The sequence below is a fragment of the Lithobates pipiens genome, unplaced genomic scaffold, assembly GCF_037356315.1.
Source record: "Lithobates pipiens isolate NorthernLeopardFrog02 unplaced genomic scaffold, aLitPip1_a1.2 Scaffold_25, whole genome shotgun sequence".
In the NCBI taxonomy this organism is placed as follows: Eukaryota; Metazoa; Chordata; class Amphibia; order Anura; family Ranidae; genus Lithobates; species Lithobates pipiens.
This window is the reverse complement of record NW_027507787.1, coordinates 239882920-239905154: the sequence shown is the minus strand read 5'-3', so window position 1 is coordinate 239905154 and position 22235 is coordinate 239882920. Positions and strand designations below refer to the sequence as shown.

General features: G+C 46.9%; 1 protein-coding gene across 1 annotated transcript in view; it reads right to left on the bottom strand.

Moving 5' to 3' along the window:
• Positions 1 to 208: 208 nt before the first annotated feature.
• PYROXD2 (pyridine nucleotide-disulphide oxidoreductase domain 2) overlaps positions 209 to 22235 on the bottom strand; it is a 168423-nt gene continuing 146396 nt past the window's right edge. Inside the window, exon 16 of the mRNA XM_077455708.1 lies at positions 209 to 338. Within this exon, the coding sequence (XP_077311834.1) occupies positions 265 to 338 (74 nt within the window). The 3' untranslated portion in view covers positions 209 to 264. The remainder of the gene's footprint in view (positions 339 to 22235) is intronic.

Genomic DNA, 22235 nt, shown 5'->3' with positions numbered 1-22235 from the left:
GGGCCCCCAGCAGACATCATATGGTCTTCAGTAGACATTATGGGGCTCCCAGTAGACATCATATGGCCCCCAGTAGACTTTATGCCCTGTTCAGTTTTGCCCACCTCCTGTATCGGTGGGGGTCACCTCATTTCTATACTATGCCCCCCTGTTGGAGGATTTTGGGAGCTGTAGAAATCTATAATAATAAGAAGACACAACACACAGATACAAAGAGTTGGTTTATTTTTAAGAAGGATTTCCAGATACAGGCGACTTCCGACATTAACGCGCCCTCTTCAGGTCTTTCATTGCCACTAATGCTGCGTTCCGTCCTGGCGCTCCCATGACTCCGCCCCCTAAAGGGAAAAAAAACAAAACATTGTTCAATGTCTTTATAAAGGAGCACTCGGCAGGCAGGGAGAACGGAGGGAGAAATATTTTACCGGATGTTTTTGTATTTTATTTTCTCCTTTTTATTGTCCTTGTTGGTCCCTAGAGGGGGCGGAGCTCTAGCCATGGACTCTGATCATGTGATGGCGGATCCTGCGTCATCTGACCACCAATAGGGCATTGCTAATTAATGGCGCTGACACCCCACACACTATAGATGCGGATCTAAACCTGATCACTAAATCCTCGTGGGAAGATTTATTATGTTATCTCAATCTTTCAATCGTTCTGCAGCCACTTCCTGTTATTGGGTGACAACACTCTGTCACCAACCCCCAATTTTGTTTCCGAGTTGTCACCCTGTCACATGCAGCCACCAGCACTCCTACCAACACACATTGCACAGGCAGGGTCCACCAGTGTCACTATCAGGAAGCCAATACACATCAATGATGGGAGCTGGTTCTGGAGAAAGTGCAATAGACAGGAAATAGCTGAAAGAGGCTGCAGGAGATCAGCAAGTAATGGGGGGAAAAGGGGGGGGAAAAAAAAGGCGATTGTTTAAGATACACAGGGCTTTATCAGACGCAATGTAATTTAGTTTAGATTTACTATACAATACACATTTAATGAGGAGTTGTATTGTAGGTGTGTCTTCGACAATTCCCATTTCTACAAAAGTCGGGGCGCTGTTTAAAATCTACATAAAAAAAAATTTAAAAAAGGAATGCAATGATCTGCAAATCTCATAAACCATTGTTTTATTCACAATAGAAAACATAAAAATTTCAAACTGAGAAAATTGACAATTTTAAGAAAAAAAAAATCGGGTCATTGTGAAATTGGTGACAGCAACACGTCTCAAAAAAGTTGGGGCGGGGCCATGTTTAGCACGGTGTAGCACCCCCTTCTCTATAAACATCTGGGAACTGACCGGTTGCTGGAGTATTGGGGATAGGAATGTTGTCCCATTCTTGCCTGATATAGGATTCTAACTGCTCAGCACTCCTGTATTTTCAATTACAGTAACGAAAAGGTCTGGACTGCGGGGAGGCCAGTGAAGCACCCAGACTCTTCTTCTACGCTGTTGTCATAGATGCAGTATGCGGTTTAGCATTGTCCTGCGGTAAGATACAAGGCCTTGTATATTACAGCAGGACAATCCTAAACCGCATACTGCATCTATAACAGCAGCGAAAAAAGATGTCCCCTGGATAGGAGCATATGCTGCTCCAAAACCTGGATATACACTAAATTGTCAAAAGTATCGGGACACCTGCCCTTACATGCACATGAACTTTAATGGCATCCCAGTCTTGGTCGGTAGGGTTCAATATTGAGTTGGCCCAACCTTTTTTGCAGCTATAACAGCTTCAACTCTTCTGGGAAGGCCGTCCACAAGGTTTAGGAGTGTGTCTATGGCATCGTTTGACCATTCTTCCAGAAGCGCATCTGTGAGGTCATTCGCTGATGTTGGACGAGAAGGCCTGGTTCACAGCCTCCGCTCGAATTCATTCCAAAGGTGTTCGGGTTGAGGGCAGGACTCTGTGCAAGCCAGCCAAGTTCCTCCACCCCAAACTCACTTATCTATGTCTTTATGGACCTTGCTTTGTGCACTGGGCCAAATCATTTGGTGGAGGGGGGGTTATGGCATGGAGTTGTTTTTCAGGGGTTGGGCTTGGCCCCTTAGTTCCAGTGAAGGGAAATCTTAAGGCGCCACCAGCAGACCAAGACATTTTGGACAATTTTATGCTCCCAACTTTGTGGGAACAGTTTGCGGACGGCCCCTTCTTGTTCCAACATGACTGCGCATCGGTGCACAAAGCAAAGTCTATAAAGACATGGATGAGCGAGTTTGGGGTGGAGGAACTTGACTGGCCTGCACAGAGTCCTGACCTCAACCTGATAGAACACCTTTGTGATGAATTAGAGCGGAGACTGCAAGCCAGGCCAGGCTGAGGGTAAAGGTTATGGACTGGCCAAGCATGTCTCCAGATCTAAACCCTATTGATCATCTGTGGGACATCCTCAAAACAGAAGGTGGAGGAGCGCAAGGTCTCCAACATCCACCAGCTCTGTGATGTCATCATGGAGGAGGGGAAGAGGACTCCAGTGGTGACCTGTGATGTCTTATTTGGTTTACTTCATGTTAGCCACTTCCTCGCTGACATTTTCACCTACCTCACCGTATCCCCTTCGGTCTCTCCGGCCTTATGTTTCACCAGGCTGCACTGTACTTGATACCTCTTATACTTGGCTACAAGTATCATGCTATCTTGTAGCAACTGCTACCTATCCATACACATTTATGTTGCAGCTGTTTTCCATGACTATGGTGGACATTGAGAAACCCCAGGAGACACCTATTTTTCATCCCGATTCCATCCATCCTCCAGTTGACACCCGGAGGGGCCCTGCTGGATCCACTCCCTCTGCTCCCCTGCTATGCTCGGGACGCTGCCATTGGTTGGGAAAACCAGCCTGTCGCACCTTGGTATTGCCTATTGGTAAGGGTGGGACCTTCCACTCATCAGGTCCCCCTTCCTCGCCATGTTGTCTAATGATTTCTATCATCATGACACATACTTACTTAATTTATGTTTTCTATTTTAGATACACTGCTGATGTACTTCCTCCTGAAGAAGCGAGCATTGACTGGTGAAACGCGTCGAGTTTTAGATTTTGTGTATCATATTACATGGATCTTTGCAATAGATGTGTTCACATCATATTATGTAGCCTACCTATTACCAACAGTTTTTATCTATTGATGCAAACTATGTATTATTACCTTTATATACTCAACAAAGTTACTTTTCTACATATGTTGGCCTCACAGTGTTCACCTCCACAAAGTCCCAGGGAAAATATCTGTTTTGTTATGCCACACAAAATATTGACACTTTGGGCCCAATTTGGACATTTTCACTTAGGGGCGTACTCACTTTGGTTGCCAGCGGTTTAGACATCAATGGCTGTGTGTTGAGTTATTTTGAGGGGACGGCAAATTTACACTGTTACCCCCTTAGCACCAGATTTCAGGGGTTATACCGGAGCGATGCAATAATAATAATAAAAATAATAAAATTACATAAAATAATTAAAATTTATACCGGAGCGATACATGCAGCTGCATGAATCACCCGGTACCGTTTTTTTAGAGCGGGCGGTTGGCTCTTTAGGGATAACAACCAATGTGGCCAAAAGCTGCTCGGTTGTTATCCCAAACAAATGGGAAGGGACACCCCCCCTCTCCCGCCACCTTCCGCCGCTGTTCCAGGGCTTCCAGTCCCACCGGGAGACACCATCAGCGATACGGCACTTCCACCGGCTAGAGAGAGACTGAATCAAAGGGACACCCCCCCGCCACCTTCCGCCGCTGTTCCCGGGCCCCCCGTCCCACCAGGAGACCCGATCCGCGATCCGGCACTTCCACCGGCTAGAGAGAGACTGAATCAAAGGGACACCCCCCCCCCGCGACCTTCCGCCGCTGTTCCCGGGCCTCCCGTCCCACCGGGAGACCCGATCCGCGATCTGGCACTTCCGCCGGCTAGAGAGAGACTGAATCAAAGGGCCACCCCCCCCCCCCGCCACCTTCCGCCGCTGTTCCCGGGCCTCCTGTCCCACCGGGAGACCCGATCCGCGATCTGGCACTTCCGCCGGCTAGAGAGAGACTGAATCAAAGCCAAAAATGGCTTTGTTCCAGTCTTCGTGTGAACACGGAAGTGACCTCACTACGTCACTTCTGGTTTACTCAGCTGCTATTGGTGCCAATTAAAAAAAAAAAAAAAAAAACGTATAATTTTCAGAATCGCCGTTTTTGGCAATCTGAACACTGTTAAGCGCAGAGGAGGGATTTGGGGTCTTTTAGATCCCCGATCCCTCCATAAAGAGGACCTGTCACCGCCTATTGTTACAAGGGATGTTTATAGCAGTAAAAGTAATCTTTTTTATTTTTTTTTTATTTTTACAGAGACAATGTAACAAATAAAAATAGATAAAACAAACAAGAAAATGTTTTTTTAAAGCGACCCCACCCATCCCCGCGAGCTTGTGCAGCAAAGAAAACACGTACGTAAGTCGCGCCCTCATATGTGCATGGTGTTCAAACATGTGCGGTATCGCCGTGATTGACAGAGCGAGAGCAATAATTCTAGCACCAGACCTCTTCTGTAACTCTAACCTGGTAACCGTTATTTTTTTTACGTACCGTAGTTTGTCGCCCATTCCACAAGTGTGTTCAATTTCAGAGTGTGACATGTGAGGTATCTATTTACTCGGCGTAACATCAGCTTTCACATTATACAAAAAATTTGGGCTAACTTTACTGTTTAGGTTTTTTTTTAAATTCATGAAAGTGTATTTTTTTCCCAAAATATTGCATTTGAAAGACCAATGCGCAAATACCGCACAACATAAAATATTGCAGCGATTTTATTCTCTAAGGTCTCTGCTATATATATATATATATATATATATATATATATATATATATATATATATATATATATATATATATATATATATATATATATATATACATATATACACACACACACACAGTTGCAAACTTTTGGAATGATATGGATTTCTGCACAAATTGGTCATAAAATGTGATCTGATCTTCATCTAAGTCACAACAATAGACAATCACAGTCTGCTTAACCACTTAAGCCCCGGACCAATTTGCAGCCAAAGGACCAGGCCCCTTTTTGCGATTCGGCACTGCGTCGTTTCTAACTGACAATTGCGCGGTCGTGCGACGTGGCTTGCAAACTAAATTGATGTCCTTTTTTCCCCACAAATAGAGCTTTCTTTTGGTGGTATTTGATCACCTCTGTGGTTTTTATTTTTTGCGCTATAAACAAAAATAGAGCGACAATTTTGAAAAAAAACACATTATTTTTTACTTTTTGTTATAATAAATATCCCCCAAAAATATATAAAAAAACTTTTTTTTCCCTCAGTTTAGGCCGATAAGTATTCTTCTACATATTTTTGGTAAAAAAAAATCACAATAAGCGATTATTGATTGGTTTGCGCAAAAGTTATAGCGTTTACAAAATAGGGGATAGTTTTATGGCATTTTTATTAATATTTTTTTTTTACTAGTAATGGCGGCGATCAGCGATTTTTATTGTGACTGCGACATTGTGGCGGACACATCGGACATTTTTGACACATTTTTGGGACCATTGTCATTTATACAGCAATCAGTGCTATATAAATGCAGTGATTCCTGTGTAAATGACACTGGCAGTGAAGGGGTTAACCAGTGGGTATCAGTTTAGGGGGGCTGGGCTTTCATTTAGTGAACACTGATCTCTGCTCCAATCACATGGAGCAGAGATCAGTGTCACTAGTTGCAAGGCAGAACGGGGAGATGCTGTTTACAATGGCATCTCTCCATTCAGCCGCCCTGTGAGACGATCGCGGGTGTGCCCGCGGCGATTGCGTCCACGGGACCCGCAACCGGACTCACGGGGGTCATGACCAGCACGCGATGGCAGGGCGGCATTAAAGATTGAACGTACCTGTACGCCAATATGTCTGCCCGTGCCATTCCGCTGATGTACATCGGCGTGCGCTGGTCGGGAACCGGTTAATCGTAGGTATTGTGAGAGCTCTTTTGTGCGAGGCATCATTCACATCAGGCAATGCTTCTTGTGAAAAGCAAACACAGAAGTGGTGTGTGTTTTTTCTATAGGGCAGGGCAGCTGTAACCAACACCTCCAATCTCATCTCATTGATTGGACTCCAGTTGGCTGACACCTCACTCCAATTAGCTCTTGGGGATCTCATCATTCACCCGCACTGTGAATTTTTACATGGTGTGTTCAATAAAAACATGGTAACATTTAATTATTTGCGTGTTATTAGTTTAAGCAGACTGTGATTGTCTATTGTTGTGACTTAGATGAAGATCAGACCACATTTTATGACCAATTTGCGCAGAAATCTATATCATTCCAAAAAGGTTCACATACTTTTTTTTTTGCAACTGTATATAATGTTTGGGGATTTTCTAGCAGAAAAAAATGATTTTAACAAATGTAAGAAATAGGCTTAGGCATGAAAGGGTTATACAAGCTGTACACTCACTACTTTACATTGTAGCAAAGTGTCATTTCTTCAGTGTTGTCACATGAAAAGATAGAAGAAAAGATTTACAAACATGTGACTGAGGGGTGTACTCACTTTTGTGAGATACTGTGTATTTACTTAGAAAAATGTTGACACATTCAAGCTGTATCATGTTTGCACATATCTCTAGAAAAGATGAAATGTAACAATGATAACATTTAAAAATCAATGCTAAACAACTCGTTACAATGTATGAACACTCAACAAATCAAGTGAAGTGTCACTTCCAATATGTGAGGCCAAATGCAAAGCACAAAGATCTCCACTTCCTCCAATCAGATCATTAACATTAAAAAGAGGAAGCTGCCAGACATGCAAAACCATCAGGACCAAAAACCAGCCACAACCCGCTACACCAGCTTCAATCAGTCGTGCAATCAGCATTTCTGCTTGTTGCCATGTAAACACAGATTTGTCTTCCACAGATAATAATAAAACAAGAACCGTTTCTCGAGACAAATAAGTCATCAGACCGGTTATGTGTCGGCAGCAAGAAAAGAGAAGTTCAGAAGAATTCTAAACCAAATAAAGATATATATATATATCTATATTAGTGGTTTTCAACCTCTCTAGTGCCGTGACCCTCTCATAAAAATTTCCCAAGTTGTGGGGGCCTCTAACGGTAAAATTATTTTCGTAGTGTGGGTTGTCAGCACCCAAGGCAAGACAAGCAATTTGCACCCCTAACCCACGGACATTTTGTCTCTTCCACTCCTACAGGATTAAAACCCATAATGGTACATTTTAGGATGTAGCACTCTCTCTCTCTCTCTTTGTTTTCCTTTCTTTCCCTTTTATCTCTCTCTATCCTAATCTCTTGTTTTTTGTCCCCCATCCCTCTCTCTAGCCATCTTTCTTGTTCTTTCTCTCCCTTTTTCTTTGTTCACCCCCCTCTTTTCCTCTCCCTTCCATGTATTCTCTATTTTTATTGGCAGTGCTGGCGGGGAGTTGGGATGAGTGGCAGTGTTGGCGGGGAGTTGGGATCAGTGGCAGTGCTGGCGGGGAGTTGGGATCAGTGGCAGTGCTGGCGGGGAGTTGGGATCAGTGGCAGTATTGGCAGGGAGTTGGGATCCTTGGCAGTGCTGGCGGGGAGTTGGGATGAGTGGCAGGGAGTTGGGATGAGTGGCAGTGTTGGCGGGGAATTGGGATCAGTGGCAGTGCTGGCGGGGATTTGGAATCAGTGGCAGTGCTGGCGGGGTCAGTGGCAGTGCTGTCAGGGAGTTGCGGTCAGTGGCAGTGCTGGCGGGGAGTCGGGATCAGTTGCAGTTTTGGCGGGGAGTTGGGATCAGTGGCAGTGCTGGCGGGGAGTCGGGATCAGTGGCAGTGCTGGCGGGGAGTTGGGATCAGTGGCAGTGCTGGCGGGGAGTCGGGATCAGTGGCAGTGCTGGCGGGGAGTTGGAATCAGTGGCAGTGCTGGCGGGGAGTTGGAATCAGTGGCAGTGCTGGCGGGGAGTTGGGATCAGTGGCAGAGCTGGCGGGGAGTTGGGATCAGTGGCAGAGCTGGTGGGGAGTTGGGATCAGTGGCAGAGCTGGCGGGGAGTTGGGATCAGTGGCAGTGTTGGCGGGGAGTTTGGATCAGTGGCAGTGTTGGTGGGGAGTTTGGATCAGTGGCAGTGTTGGCGGGGAGTTTGGATCAGTGGCAGTGCTGGCGGGGAGTTGGGATCAGTGGCAGAGCTGGCGGGGAGTTGGGATCAGTGGCAGAGCTGGCGGGGAGTTGGGATCAGTGGCAGAGCTGGCGGGGAGTTGGGATCAGTGGCAGTGCTGGCGGGGAGTTTGGATCAGTGGCAGTGTTGGTGGGGAGTTTGGATCAGTGGCAGTGTTGGCGGGGAGTTTGGATCAGTGGCAGTGTTGGCGGGGAGTTGGGATCAGTGGCAGTGCTGGCGGGGAGTTGGGATCAGTGGCAGTGCTGGCGGGGAGTTGGGATCAGTGGCAGAGCTGGCGGGGAGTTGGGATCAGGGGCAGTGCTGGCGGGGAGTTGGGATCAGTGGCAGTGCTGGCGGGGAGTTTGGATCAGTGGCAGTGTTGGCGGGGAGTTTGGATCAGTGGCAGTGTTGGCGGGGAGTTTGGATCAGTGGCAGTGTTGGCGGGGAGTTGGGATCAGTGGCAGTATTGGCAGGGAGTTGGGATCAGTGGCAGTATTGGCAGGGAGTTGGGATCAGTGGCAGTGCTGGCGGGGAGTTGGGATCAGTGGCAGTGCTGGCGGGGAGTTCTGATCAGCCAACTTAGGTGTTCTTGATCAAGGTCATCTGCCGATCTGAGAACTGTAGTGGGGACTTTTAATGGCAACTATAATCACAGATAGTGTTACTCACTGTGTCTCCAGCTTTACTGTGTCTCACAGCAGTGACCCCTATGCCGAAATCAGGAAATTGGGTCTTCTCCAGCCCCTCCCACTTCACATTCCTCACCAGTCAGCTGACCTCTAGTCTCTGCCCCCCACCTATCCCGTGAACTGAAATGGTGGCTGCGAAGAGGCTGAGTGGGTGGCCGCGGGCTCCAGGGACAGCCCAGCTGGACTTCCACAGGCTCCAGGGACAGTCTTGCTGGGCAGCCGTGAATAAGACTGGGAGAGCCCAGGATTCGGTGACCCCTGGAAAATAATCATTCGATCCCCAGGTTGAGAACCACTGATCTATATAGATATATATAAATCTATATAGAGATAGCTAGATAGTCCCTACCACTATGTAAATGAGTTTAACCACTAGAGCTCCGGAAGATTTGACCCCCTTCATGACCAGGACATTTTTCTGCTATTCCGCACTGAGCTACTTTACCTGGTAATTGCGTTGTCATGCAACAATGTACTAAAAAAAAAAAAAGTGAAAAAAAAAATAGTTTTTTTTTGTTTCACACAAATAGAGCTTTTTTTTGGTGGTATTTGATCATCACTGGGGTTTTTTTTAAATTATATACATGAAATATATAAAAACGGAAACCGAAAATTTTGTCTCCTATGCGCGCTGTCCTCGGGGGAATGGGGCGCGGTTTTGTTCTGGGAACTGTGTGTGTCCCAGGACACAGTGCGCCCCATTCACAAAGCGCCGCGCGACTCGCGCACGTGGAGTAGGAAATGGGCAGTGAAGCCGCAAGGCTCCACGGCCCGTTTCCCTTAGATAGAATGGCGGCACCGAGAGCCGAGGGACGGGTCGGCCTCGGGCGGTCGACATCGTGGGCACCCTGGACAGGTAAGTGCACTTATTAAAAGTCAGCAGCTACAGTGTAGCTCCCCCGCACCCCGCATGGCCCCTTTATTTTTTCCGGCATGTGGCTTTTTTTTTTTTTGAAGGAAGTAGGTGAGGGATTGGAGCCGGTTCTCGCCGATTCATCGTTGTCAATATCTGATGTAATAACATCGGATAGAAACAGAGACAGAAATGATAGAGTGCTAATAAAGGTAAAGATGGAGAATAGAGAGTACAAGCAAAAGGGGGGGGGGAATAGGGAAGGTCAGGGAAAAGGGGGGGGGGGAGAAAAAAAAAAAAGAAGGGGGGATTAATACCCCTGTCCAGTCACAGCCAGTCCAATTGGGGAGTTTTTGCAGTTATCCCCCTTCAAACGGTTCGTATTAGCTGTCCGTATTCCTCGGAGTAGAGAGATTGGTGCCAGTAGAACCATTTTTTGGAGAATTTCTCATTTAGGCCTTTTTCCGTGGCCACCAAGTCTTCCATTGCGTGTATGTCCGCTACTCTTTTCAACCAGGCAGCCACCGACGGAGGCTGGGTCTGCTTCCAATACAATGGGACGCAGCCTTTTGCTGCCGTGAGCAAGAACGGCAATATAGATTTCCTGTAACTCTTGCTTGGGATCTCGTGATGATGCAGAAGGAAGAACTCGGGGGAGGTCGGCAACACGCGATCTGTTCACCTTTGGATGATGAGATGTACCGCTGTCCAAAAGGGCTGCAACAGCCGACACGACCAGAAAACACGAAGGAGCGTTCCAACCTCCTCCCCACATCTCCAACGCAGATCTGTGCTCTGGGGGGAACATCTTATGTATCCTTTCTGGCGTGTAATACCAATAAGAGACATCAACTTGTATCCCGCTTCTTGGTGTCTTACACATATGGAAGTCTAATGGGAGAAAAGGATGATCCGCTCGACCTGCTTTTCTGTGAGTTTTATTCCCAGATCGCTCTCCCATTGGTCAATGTAAGGAGGCCTAGTGTGCGGTTGAGGGGACACCAGTAGTTGGAATGTCCGAGAGATCGCGTGTCTCAGTGGTGACCGGTCCAGGCAGAACAATTCAAAGGGAGTTAGTTGCCTCCGTTGAGGGTAATGAGCCAATGTAATGGGAAAACTGTACCTTCTGCCAGAAGGAAAGTCCCCTCAATTCTGGGTCTTCCAGGATTTGTTGTCTGTTTTTCTATTGTCCGTCAATAAGAAAATACCTAGCCTGTGACCTCTCGGTTTCAGGTCTTGAAATCTAGGGTCCTTAAGTCCCGGAGTGAAGGCCGGGTTGCCCACTACCGTGGGGTGAGTGTAGAAGAAAGTGGCACAATAGACAGGTCTCAGAACACTTTTCGAGCAGTCTGGATTGTGACCCCCACTGTAGGGTGGGATAGGACCTGTTTCGGCAAGGGCTGCTGACACCAGGCCCCCCGCCATGGACTTTTTCCATTTGTACCCATTGTTTTAGTGTCTCGTGTCTGCACCAATCCAATATGCGGGTTAAGTGACATGCTGTGTGGTAAAGAATGGCGTCTGGGAGGGCTATGCCGCCCCCCAATTTTGGAAGTCGGAGTATGGTTTGTGCCAGCCGTGGGGGCTTACCAGCCCAAACAAAGTTGGATATCACTCTATTTACCGCTTTCAAGAAGGCGGTAGGGACCCGTATTGGAAATGATTGAAAATGATATAGGAGTCTGGGCATAATATTCATTTTCCCTATGCCACAGCGTCCAAACCAGGTACACAGGCCATGCTGCCATTCCTTCAGATCTTTTTTACTGCTGTGAGGAGAGGGGGGAAATTGAGAGGAAAAATATCCTCCATCTTGCCAGGCAGCAGGATTCCCAGGTATTTAATATGGGAAGTGGCCCATTTGAAAGGGAAATCCGTTCGGAGCAATGCGGTTAAGGGGGGTGGTAGGTTGACATTGAGCGCTTCCAATTTCTAGTAGTTGATGCAGTACTATGATAGGCCCTCATACATTTTTAGTTCCTTGAGTAAGTTTGGGATGGACACTGGGGGTATTGTCAGAAAGAAGAGGAGGCCATCGGCGAACGCTGTTACTTTTGGGGATAGGGTGGCATCTAGGCTAAGGCCTTGAATATCTGAGTTATTTCTGATAGTGCTCAGGAATGGTTCGAGGGCGAGGATGAAAATTAGGGGTGACAGAGGACACCCCTGCCTTGTTCCATTTGTTATCTCAAATGTTGGGGAGGTAGCCGTTGAACTTGACCCGGGCCGAAGGCCAGGAATAGATAGCATGAATCCAGTTCATCATTCATTCTTTCAATCCTATGCATTTGAGGGTTGCAAATAGGAAAGGCCGGCTCACTCTATCAAATGCCTTTTCGGCATCTGTCGAGAGGAGCAGTAGTGGGATCTTCTGCGTCCACGCCGCCTGGATCAGATTGATCGCCTTTGTCGTATTGTTCCATGACTCTCTTGTTGGGACAAATCCGACTTGGTCTGAGTGAATCAGTAGCGAGATCGAGCTTATCAGATGCATAAAGGATTTTCGTGAACATTTTTAGATCCACATTTAGTAGGGATCGGTATTGGTCGGTAATTTTGACAGTGCAGAGGGTCTTTTCCTTCTTTAGGTATTACAGCAATGTGAGCGCTCAGCGTGTCCCTCTGAAGGCCCATCCCCTTTCCTACTACATTGTATGCGGAGAGGAAGTGTGGAATCAGCAAGTCTCCAAAAGTCCTGTAATATAGGAGGGCGTACCCATCTGGGCCAGGGGCCTTGCCCAGTTGCATTTGTACCATTGCCAACGCCACCTCATTTGTCGGTTTTTCCAGTTCACTCGGCTCGTCCTCTGAAAGTTGGGGGAGGCCCGATTTACGCAAGTATTCCTGAATGGCCTTTTGTACGGCGGATCTTTCCTCTTCAGATTTCGGGGACGGGAGATTATAAAGCCGTATAATATTTCCGGAAAAGGATGGCTATCCCTTCGGTAGAATGGATTTTATTGTGCGTATCGTTTAAAAGTTCAGGGGAGAACGTGCGGGCTTTCTGGGCTCTCAGTGCCCGCATCTTGCCCCATTTATTGCTATGCTCGTAAAAATTACGGCGACATTTGGAGATCGTCTCCTTGGCCTTAAATAGTGCCAAGGATCGGAGCTAATTCCACAAGGCGGTTAACTCTGAAAGGGTCTGGGTTGCCAATGATTGTTTATGAGTGGTCTCCAGGGATCTAATTTTCTCCAGAAGGTCTACAGATTGTTTGGCTCTCTCGTTCTTTACACGGGACCCTATTTTGACCATGAGGCCCCTAATGTAGCTTTTGTGTGCTTCCCAAACAACTGTTGGGTTCACCTCCGGGTTTACATTAGTGGAGAAGTATTGTCTTAGCTCCCCTAACACCTCCGTCGCTATCTCTGGGATCTGTATCAATGAGTCGTTAAGTCTCCATATCCATTGTTTCATAATGGGCTGTAGCAGGTCCATATCTACAAAGACCGGTGCATGGTCAGAGAACGTGATAGAGCCAACCGAGGCTGAGGCAACCCTGGATAAGAGCGATTGTGGCATCATGACCATGTTGATTCTAGTATATAAATCACGGGGGTGCGAGTAAAACGTATAGTCCCTGTGATCCGGGTGGAGGACGCGCCACACAGCCACCAAGTGGAATGCTTGAAGATTTCTCTTAGCCCATATACACATGGTTGGAGATTCCGACAACCAAATCCGTCGGATTTTGTCCGTTGGATTTTGTCCGAAGGATTTTGTCCGTCGGATTTTGTCCGAAACTGTTGCATACACACGGTTGGACAAAGTTGTCAGAAAATCCGACGTGATGACGTTATTTCGTTACGATGGGACTACGTTTACGCTAGTAGCCAATAGCTTTGGTGTAGGAATTTGATCTGAGCATGCGTGGCACTTTGTCCGATCGGAATTCTCTACACATAATCGGAGTATGGCCGATCGGAGCATTTTGTCGGAAAATTTTACCAACAAGTTGGAAAACTTGGTCCGACGGATACTCAGACGGAATCAGTCCGATGGAGACCACACACAGTCGGAATATAGGACAAATCGCTCCGATCGGACACATTCCGTCGGAATCTCCGACCGCGTGTACAAGGGCTTAAGACACCTCAGTGTCGCGTAGGAATTTTGAGATGTATTTCTGGAGGAGTCTATAGCCAGGTCCATGACAAAGTTCATGTCTCCCCCCAGTAGCACCTCCCCGTCTCGCAAAGTTGCCCAGATTAGTCATGATCTGCTCCAGGAAGGGTATCTGGTTTGAGTTGGGAAGATATAGATTCACCAGGGTTGCCCCCAGCATCCCCTTTACAAAAAGCGCTCTTCCCTCCGCATCATCCCAGCGTTCCTTCATCTCCCAAGGGGTATTGCCCCGGATAAGGCTCACCTCTTTTGACTTGGAGTCAGTGGAGCATCCATGGTATGCCATCAGGAAGAAGCGGTCATGGAGTCTTGGTGATTTGTCAGCACGGAAATGTGTCTCCTGGAGGAAACACACGAATTTTCGAATGTACGAATTTACAAATGTACGAATACCGCATTTAAAGCGGGAGTCCGCCGTTTTTTGTTTTTTTTAAAAAGCCAGCAGCTACAAATACTGCAGCTGCTGACTTTTAAAATAATGACACTTACCCGCCAAGCGCGCCCGCGATGTCGGCACCCGAAGCCGATCTCTCGATCGTCTCTCGGGTGCTGCCGCCGCCATCTTGGGTATGGGAATCAGGAAGTGGAGCCTTGCGGCTTCATTTCCCGGTTCCCTACTGCGCATGCGCGAGTTGCGCTGCGCAATAAGGATGGTCCCCGCTGTCTCTGGGATCCGTGTGTTTCCCAGCAGACAGCGGGGGACCTTCGGAAAGGGGCGTAGATTCTGCAGAAAGGGGCGTACCTTCTGCAGATATCTATGCCGGAAGTGGGTGCAGATACCTGTACTGTACAGGTACCTGCACCCCCCTCCCCCCCTGAAAGGTGCCAATTGTGGCGCCGGAGGGGGGGAGGATTCCAATGAGCGGAAGGTCCACTTTAGGGTGGACCTCCACTTTAACCATTTCAATACCTTGGGGCGTCATATGACGTCCTTGACTTTGTGGGGGGATATCTGAATGATGCCTGCAGCTACAGGCATCATTCAGATATCATTCTTTCCAGCCTGCGATTCTGTGCATGATAAGAACATTAATAGCGGCAGTTCTGCCGCTTGATTGTTCTTATAGGCGACGGGAGGAAATGTCCCCCCCCTCCTCCCGCTGCCATCCGGTGCTTCTCCGGGCTCTCCCGTGCCATCGGGGGGCACGGAGAAAGAATAGTCCAGCGCCGGATGACGACGATAGAGATTTCCGGTGAACAGATGGTCACCAGTCATATCTACGACTGTCGGAGACAGGCGTCCGGGTTCCCGGAAGAAAACACAGCCGCGATCGAGGCTGCCAGCATGAGATCGTTGAATTTTTTTTTCCCGATCTCATGCTTTCCGGCCTGGAGAAGAGATGTGGAGTCATATTGATCCTGCATCTCTCCATAAAGAGGACCTGTCACAATAGATTCCTATTACAGGGGATGTTTACATTCCTTGTAATAAGAATAAAAATGATCAAAACACACACGCAACTCCCGCCCACACGTGAGGTATCACCGCGTGCGTTAGAGCGTGTGCAACAATTCTAGCACTAGATCTCCTCTGTAACTCTAAAATGGTAACCTGTAAACATTTTCAAAATGTCGCCTATGGAGATTTTTTAAGTACCGAAGTTTGGCGCCATTCCATGAGTGTGTGCAATTTTTAAAGCGTGACATGTTAGGTATCTATTTACTCATTTTTATTGATTCCTGCGCAATGGAACGCACGCTAACCATGGCGGAAATACACACTATGAAATGGCGTTTTCCTTCACACGTGGGAGACGTGCAAGAGGTTAATTTTTAATTTAATACATTTTTTTAATCCTGATTCCTATATAAAGCTCTCTCTCTATTGTCACGGTCATGCCCCTGATGATGCACTTTTGTGACGAAACGTTGGGTGAAAGAGGGACCTGTGACATGTGAAGGAGCACGAGAGTGGTTTCCATCCTTTATGCCGGATGTTGCTAGTATCTATATGCTGTTTGTGTTTCATCTGAAATGTGAGTGTAATTTTATTGGGATTTTTTATTAAAGAATGATCGACTTATCATGAAGCCTGCGCAATGAAACCATTCTTTTCATTTTTTTTATGTGGCCATTGGGGAAATTAACTTTTCTGAGGACACATTAGAAGAAGTCTTAAGAAGTGCAAATAAAAATTTTTTTTTTTTGCTTATGGATGGTTCCCCCTATGTGGATTAATCATATTGTGATAAGGAGGAGTCTGGAAAATCTGATCTTTTACAATTCGATCCTATGTGCATTTATTATGTGCACTGATGGTAAGAGTCAGTAATATCGGGTGTTGGTGGTGGTTCCTCCTGTCCCTTTCATGGATTGAAGAATAACGATTCTATTTTGACCGTTTTTCTGGAATTCATCCCTCAATATTAGGAACTTTTCATTTACTAATTGTTAAAGCGCTACACCATACTTTATATCTATTTACACAGCGTAAGATCTTTCACATTATCTAAAAAAAAATGGGCTAACTTTACTGTTTTGTTATTTTTTTAATTCATTATACCGTTTAAAAAAAAAAGGTGTTTGAAAAATTATTGCGCAAATACCGTGCGCAAATACCGTGCAAGATAAAAAGTAATGACCGCCATTTTATTCCCTAGGGTGTCTGCTAAAAAAAAAAAACAAAGACATGCAGGTAGGTTAATTGGCTTCTGTCCAAAATTGGCCCTAGTATATGAATGGGGACCTTGGATTGTGGGCTCCTTGAGGGTAGGGACCAATGTGAGTGTGCAATGTACAGGGATAGGGACAATTGTAGACACTCAGGTTGAACTGGATGGACTGGTGTCTTTATTCAACCTTACTAACTATGTAACTATGTAACTATATAATGTTTGGGGGTTCTGAGTAATTTTCTAGCAAAAAAAATTAATGATTTTTACATGTAGGAGAGAAGTGCCAGAATAGGCCCCGGTATTGAATTGGTTAAAAGAATGGAACATAATGAATTAGAATTTTTCTGAAGTTACGAATTTATTCGTAATAACGAATTTTCGATCATAACATAGTTACATAGTTACACAAGTCCATCCAGTTCAACCTTAAAACATTGACCCAAAAAAAATGAATGAAAAAGGAATGAAACGAAAACAAAAACTAACATTTATTTTTGGCAATGTCTACAGCTGAACAGCTGAAAACACGAAGGAGCGTTCCAACCTCCTCCCCACATCTCCAACGCAGATCTGTGCTCTGGGGGGAACATCTTATGTATCCTTTCTGGCGTGTAATACCAATAAGAGACATCAACTTGTATCCCGCTTCTTGGTGTCTTACACATATGGAAGTCTAATGGGAGAAAAGGATGATCCGCTCGACCTGCTTTTCTGTGAGTTTTATTCCCAGATCGCACTCCCATTGGTCAATGTAAGGAGGCCTAGTGTGCGGTTGAGGGGACACCAGTAGTTGGAATGTCCGAGAGATCGCGTGTCTCAGTGGTGACCGGTCCAGGCAGAACAATTCAAAGGGAGTTAGTTGCCTCCGTTGAGGGTAATGAGCCAATGTAATGGGAAAACTGTACCTTCTGCCAGAAGGAAAGTCCCCTCAATTCTGGGTCTTCCAGGATTTGTTGTCTGTTTTTCTATTGTCCGTCAATAAGAAAATACCTAGCCTGTGACCTCTCGGTTTCAGGTCTTGAAATCTAGGGTCCTTAAGTCCCGGAGTGAAGGCCGGGTTGCCCACTACCGTGGGGTGAGTGTAGAAGAAAGTGGCACAATAGACAGGTCTCAGAACACTTTTCGAGCAGTCTGGATTGTGACCCCCACTGTAGGGTGGGATAGGACCTGTTTCGGCAAGGGCTGCTGACACCAGGCCCCCCGCCATGGACTTTTTCCATTTGTACCCATTGTTTTAGTGTCTCGTGTCTGCACCAATCCAATATGCGGGTTAAGTGACATGCTGTGTGGTAAAGAATGGCGTCTGGGAGGGCTATGCCGCCCCCCAATTTTGGAAGTCGGAGTATGGTTTGTGCCAGCCGTGGGGGCTTACCAGCCCAAACAAAGTTGGATATCACTCTATTTACCGCTTTCAAGAAGGCGGTAGGGACCCGTATTGGAAATGATTGAAAATGATATAGGAGTCTGGGCATAATATTCATTTTCCCTATGCCACAGCGTCCAAACCAGGTACACAGGCCATGCTGCCATTCCTTCAGATCTTTTTTACTGCTGTGAGGAGAGGGGGGAAATTGAGAGGAAAAATATCCTCCATCTTGCCAGGCAGCAGGATTCCCAGGTATTTAATATGGGAAGTGGCCCATTTGAAAGGGAAATCCGTTCGGAGCAATGCGGTTAAGGGGGGTGGTAGGTTGACATTGAGCGCTTCCAATTTCTAGTAGTTGATGCAGTACTATGATAGGCCCTCATACATTTTTAGTTCCTTGAGTAAGTTTGGGATGGACACTGGGGGTATTGTCAGAAAGAAGAGGAGGCCATCGGCGAACGCTGTTACTTTTGGGGATAGGGTGGCATCTAGGCTAAGGCCTTGAATATCTGAGTTATTTCTGATAGTGCTCAGGAATGGTTCGAGGGCGAGGATGAAAATTAGGGGTGACAGAGGACACCCCTGCCTTGTTCCATTTGTTATCTCAAATGTTGGGGAGGTAGCCGTTGAACTTGACCCGGGCCGAAGGCCAGGAATAGATAGCATGAATCCAGTTCATCATTCATTCTTTCAATCCTATGCATTTGAGGGTTGCAAATAGGAAAGGCCGGCTCACTCTATCAAATGCCTTTTCGGCATCTGTCGAGAGGAGCAGTAGTGGGATCTTCTGCGTCCACGCCGCCTGGATCAGATTGATCGCCTTTGTCGTATTGTTCCATGACTCTCTTGTTGGGACAAATCCGACTTGGTCTGAGTGAATCAGTAGCGAGATCGAGCTTATCAGATGCATAAAGGATTTTCGTGAACATTTTTAGATCCACATTTAGTAGGGATCGGTATTGGTCGGTAATTTTGACAGTGCAGAGGGTCTTTTCCTTCTTTAGGTATTACAGCAATGTGAGCGCTCAGCGTGTCCCTCTGAAGGCCCATCCCCTTTCCTACTACATTGTATGCGGAGAGGAAGTGTGGAATCAGCAAGTCTCCAAAAGTCCTGTAATATAGGAGGGCGTACCCATCTGGGCCAGGGGCCTTGCCCAGTTGCATTTGTACCATTGCCAACGCCACCTCATTTGTCGGTTTTTCCAGTTCACTCGGCTCGTCCTCTGAAAGTTGGGGGAGGCCCGATTTACGCAAGTATTCCTGAATGGCCTTTTGTACGGCGGATCTTTCCTCTTCAGATTTCGGGGACGGGAGATTATAAAGCCGTATAATATTTCCGGAAAAGGACGGCTATCCCTTCGGTAGAATGGATTTTATTGTGCGTATCGTTTAAAAGTTCAGGGGAGAACGTGCAGGCTTTCTGGGCTCTCAGTGCCCGCATCTTGCAGCATTTATTGCTATGCTCGTAAAAATTACGGCGACATTTGGAGATTGTCTCCTTGGCCTTAAATAGTGCCAAGGATCGGAGCTAATTCCACAAGGCGGTTAACTCTGAAAGGGTCTGGGTTGCCAATGATTGTTTATGAGTGGTCTCCAGGGATCTAATTTTCTCCAGAAGGTCTACAGATTGTTTGGCTCTCTCGTTCTTTACACGGGACCCTATTTTGACCATGAGGCCCCTAATGTAGCTTTTGTGTGCTTCCCAAACAACTGTTGGGTTCACCTCCGGGTTTACATTAGTGGAGAAGTATTGTCTTAGCTCCCCTAACACCTCCGTCGCTATCTCTGGGATCTGTATCAATGAGTCGTTAAGTCTCCATATCCATTGTTTCATAATGGGCTGTAGCAGGTCCATATCTACAAAGACCGGTGCATGGTCAGAGAACGTGATAGAGCCAACTGAGGCTGAGGCAACCCTGGAAAAGAGCGATTGTGGCATCATGACCATGTTGATTCTAGTATATAAATCACGGGGGTGCGAGTAAAACGTATAGTCCCTGTGATCCGGGTGGAGGACGCGCCACACAGCCACCAAGTGGAATGCTTGAAGATTTCTCTTAGCCCATATACACATGGTTGGAGATTCCGACAACCAAATCCGTCGGATTTTGTTCGAAGGATTTTGTCCGTCGGATTTTGTCCGAAACTGTTGCATACACACGGTTGGACAAAGTTGTCAGAAAATCCGACGTGATGACGTTATTTCGTTACGATGGGACTACGTTCACGCTAGTAGCCAATAGCTTTGGTGTAGGAATTTGATCTGAGCATGCGTGGCACTTTGTCCGATCGGAATTCTCTACACATAATCGGAGTATGGCCGATCGGAGCATTTTGTCGGAAAATTTTACCAACAAGTTGGAAAACTTGGTCCGACGGATACTCAGACGGAATCAGTCCGATGGAGACCACACACAGTCGGAATATAGGACAAATCGCTCCGATCGGACACATTCCGTCGGAATCTCCGACCGCGTGTACAAGGGCTTAAGACACCTCAGTGTCGCGCAGGAATTTTGAGATGTATTTCTGGAGGAGTCTATAGCCAGGTCCATGACAAAGTTCATGTCTCCCCCCAGTAGCACCTCCCCTTCTCGCAAAGTTGCCCAGATTAGTCATGATCTGCTCCAGGAAGGGTATCTGGTTTGAGTTGGGAAGATATAGATTCACCAGGGTTGCCCCCAGCATCCCCTTTACAAAAAGCGCTCTTCCCTCCGCATCATCCCAGCGTTCCTTCATCTCCCAAGGGGTATTGCCCCGGATAAGGCTCACCTCTTTTGACTTGGAGTCAGTGGAGCATCCATGGTATGCCATCAGGAAGAAGCGGTCATGGAGTCTTGGTGATTTGTCAGCACGGAAATGTGTCTCCTGGAGGAAACACACGAATTTTCGAATGTACGAATTTACAAATGTACGAATACCGCATTTAAAGCGGGAGTCCGCCGTTTTTTGTTTTTTTTAAAAAGCCAGCAGCTACAAATACTGCAGCTGCTGACTTTTAAAATAATGACACTTACCCGCCAAGCGCGCCCGCGATGTCGGCACCCGAAGCCGATCTCTCGATCGTCTCTCGGGTGCTGCCGCCGCCATCTTGGGTATGGGAATCAGGAAGTGGAGCCTTGCGGCTTCATTTCCCGGTTCCCTACTGCGCATGCGCGAGTTGCGCTGCGCAATAAGGATGGTCCCCGCTGTCTCTGGGATCCGTGTGTTTCCCAGCAGACAGCGGGGGACCTTCGGAAAGGGGCGTAGATTCTGCAGAAAGGGGCGTACCTTCTGCAGATATCTATGCCGGAAGTGGGTGCAGATACCTGTACTGTACAGGTACCTGCACCCCCCTCCCCCCCTGAAAGGTGCCAATTGTGGCGCCGGAGGGGGGGAGGATTCCAATGAGCGGAAGGTCCACTTTAGGGTGGACCTCCACTTTAACCATTTCAATACCTTGGGGCGTCATATGACGTCCTTGACTTTGTGCGGGGATATCTGAATGATGCCTGCAGCTACAGGCATCATTCAGATATCATTCTTTCCAGCCTGCGATTCTGTGCATGATAAGAACATTAATAGCGGCAGTTCTGCCGCTTGATTGTTCTTATAGGCGACGGGAGGAAATGTCCCCCCCCTCCTCCCGCTGCCATCCGGTGCTTCTCCGGGCTCTCCCGTGCCATCGGGGGGCACGGAGAAAGAATAGTCCAGCGCCGGATGACGACGATAGAGATTTCCGGTGAACAGATGGTCACCAGTCATATCTACGACTGTCGGAGACAGGCGTCCGGGTTCCCGGAAGAAAACACAGCCGCGATCGAGGCTGCCAGCATGAGATCGTTGAATTTTTTTTTCCCGATCTCATGCTTTCCGGCCTGGAGAAGAGATGTGGAGTCATATTGATCCTGCATCTCTCCATAAAGAGGACCTGTCACAATAGATTCCTATTACAGGGGATGTTTACATTCCTTGTAATAAGAATAAAAATGATCAAAACACACACGCAACTCCCGCCCACACGTGAGGTATCACCGCGTGCGTTAGAGCGTGTGCAACAATTCTAGCACTAGATCTCCTCTGTAACTCTAAAATGGTAACCTGTAAACATTTTCAAAATGTCGCCTATGGAGATTTTTTAAGTACCGAAGTTTGGCGCCATTCCATGAGTGTGTGCAATTTTTAAAGCGTGACATGTTAGGTATCTATTTACTCATTTTTATTGATTCCTGCGCAATGGAACGCACGCTAACCATGGCGGAAATACACACTATGAAATGGCGTTTTCCTTCACACGTGGGAGACGTGCAAGAGGTTAATTTTTAATTTAATACATTTTTTTAATCCTGATTCCTATATAAAGCTCTCTCTCTATTGTCACGGTCATGCCCCTGATGATGCACTTTTGTGACGAAACGTTGGGTGAAAGAGGGACCTGTGACATGTGA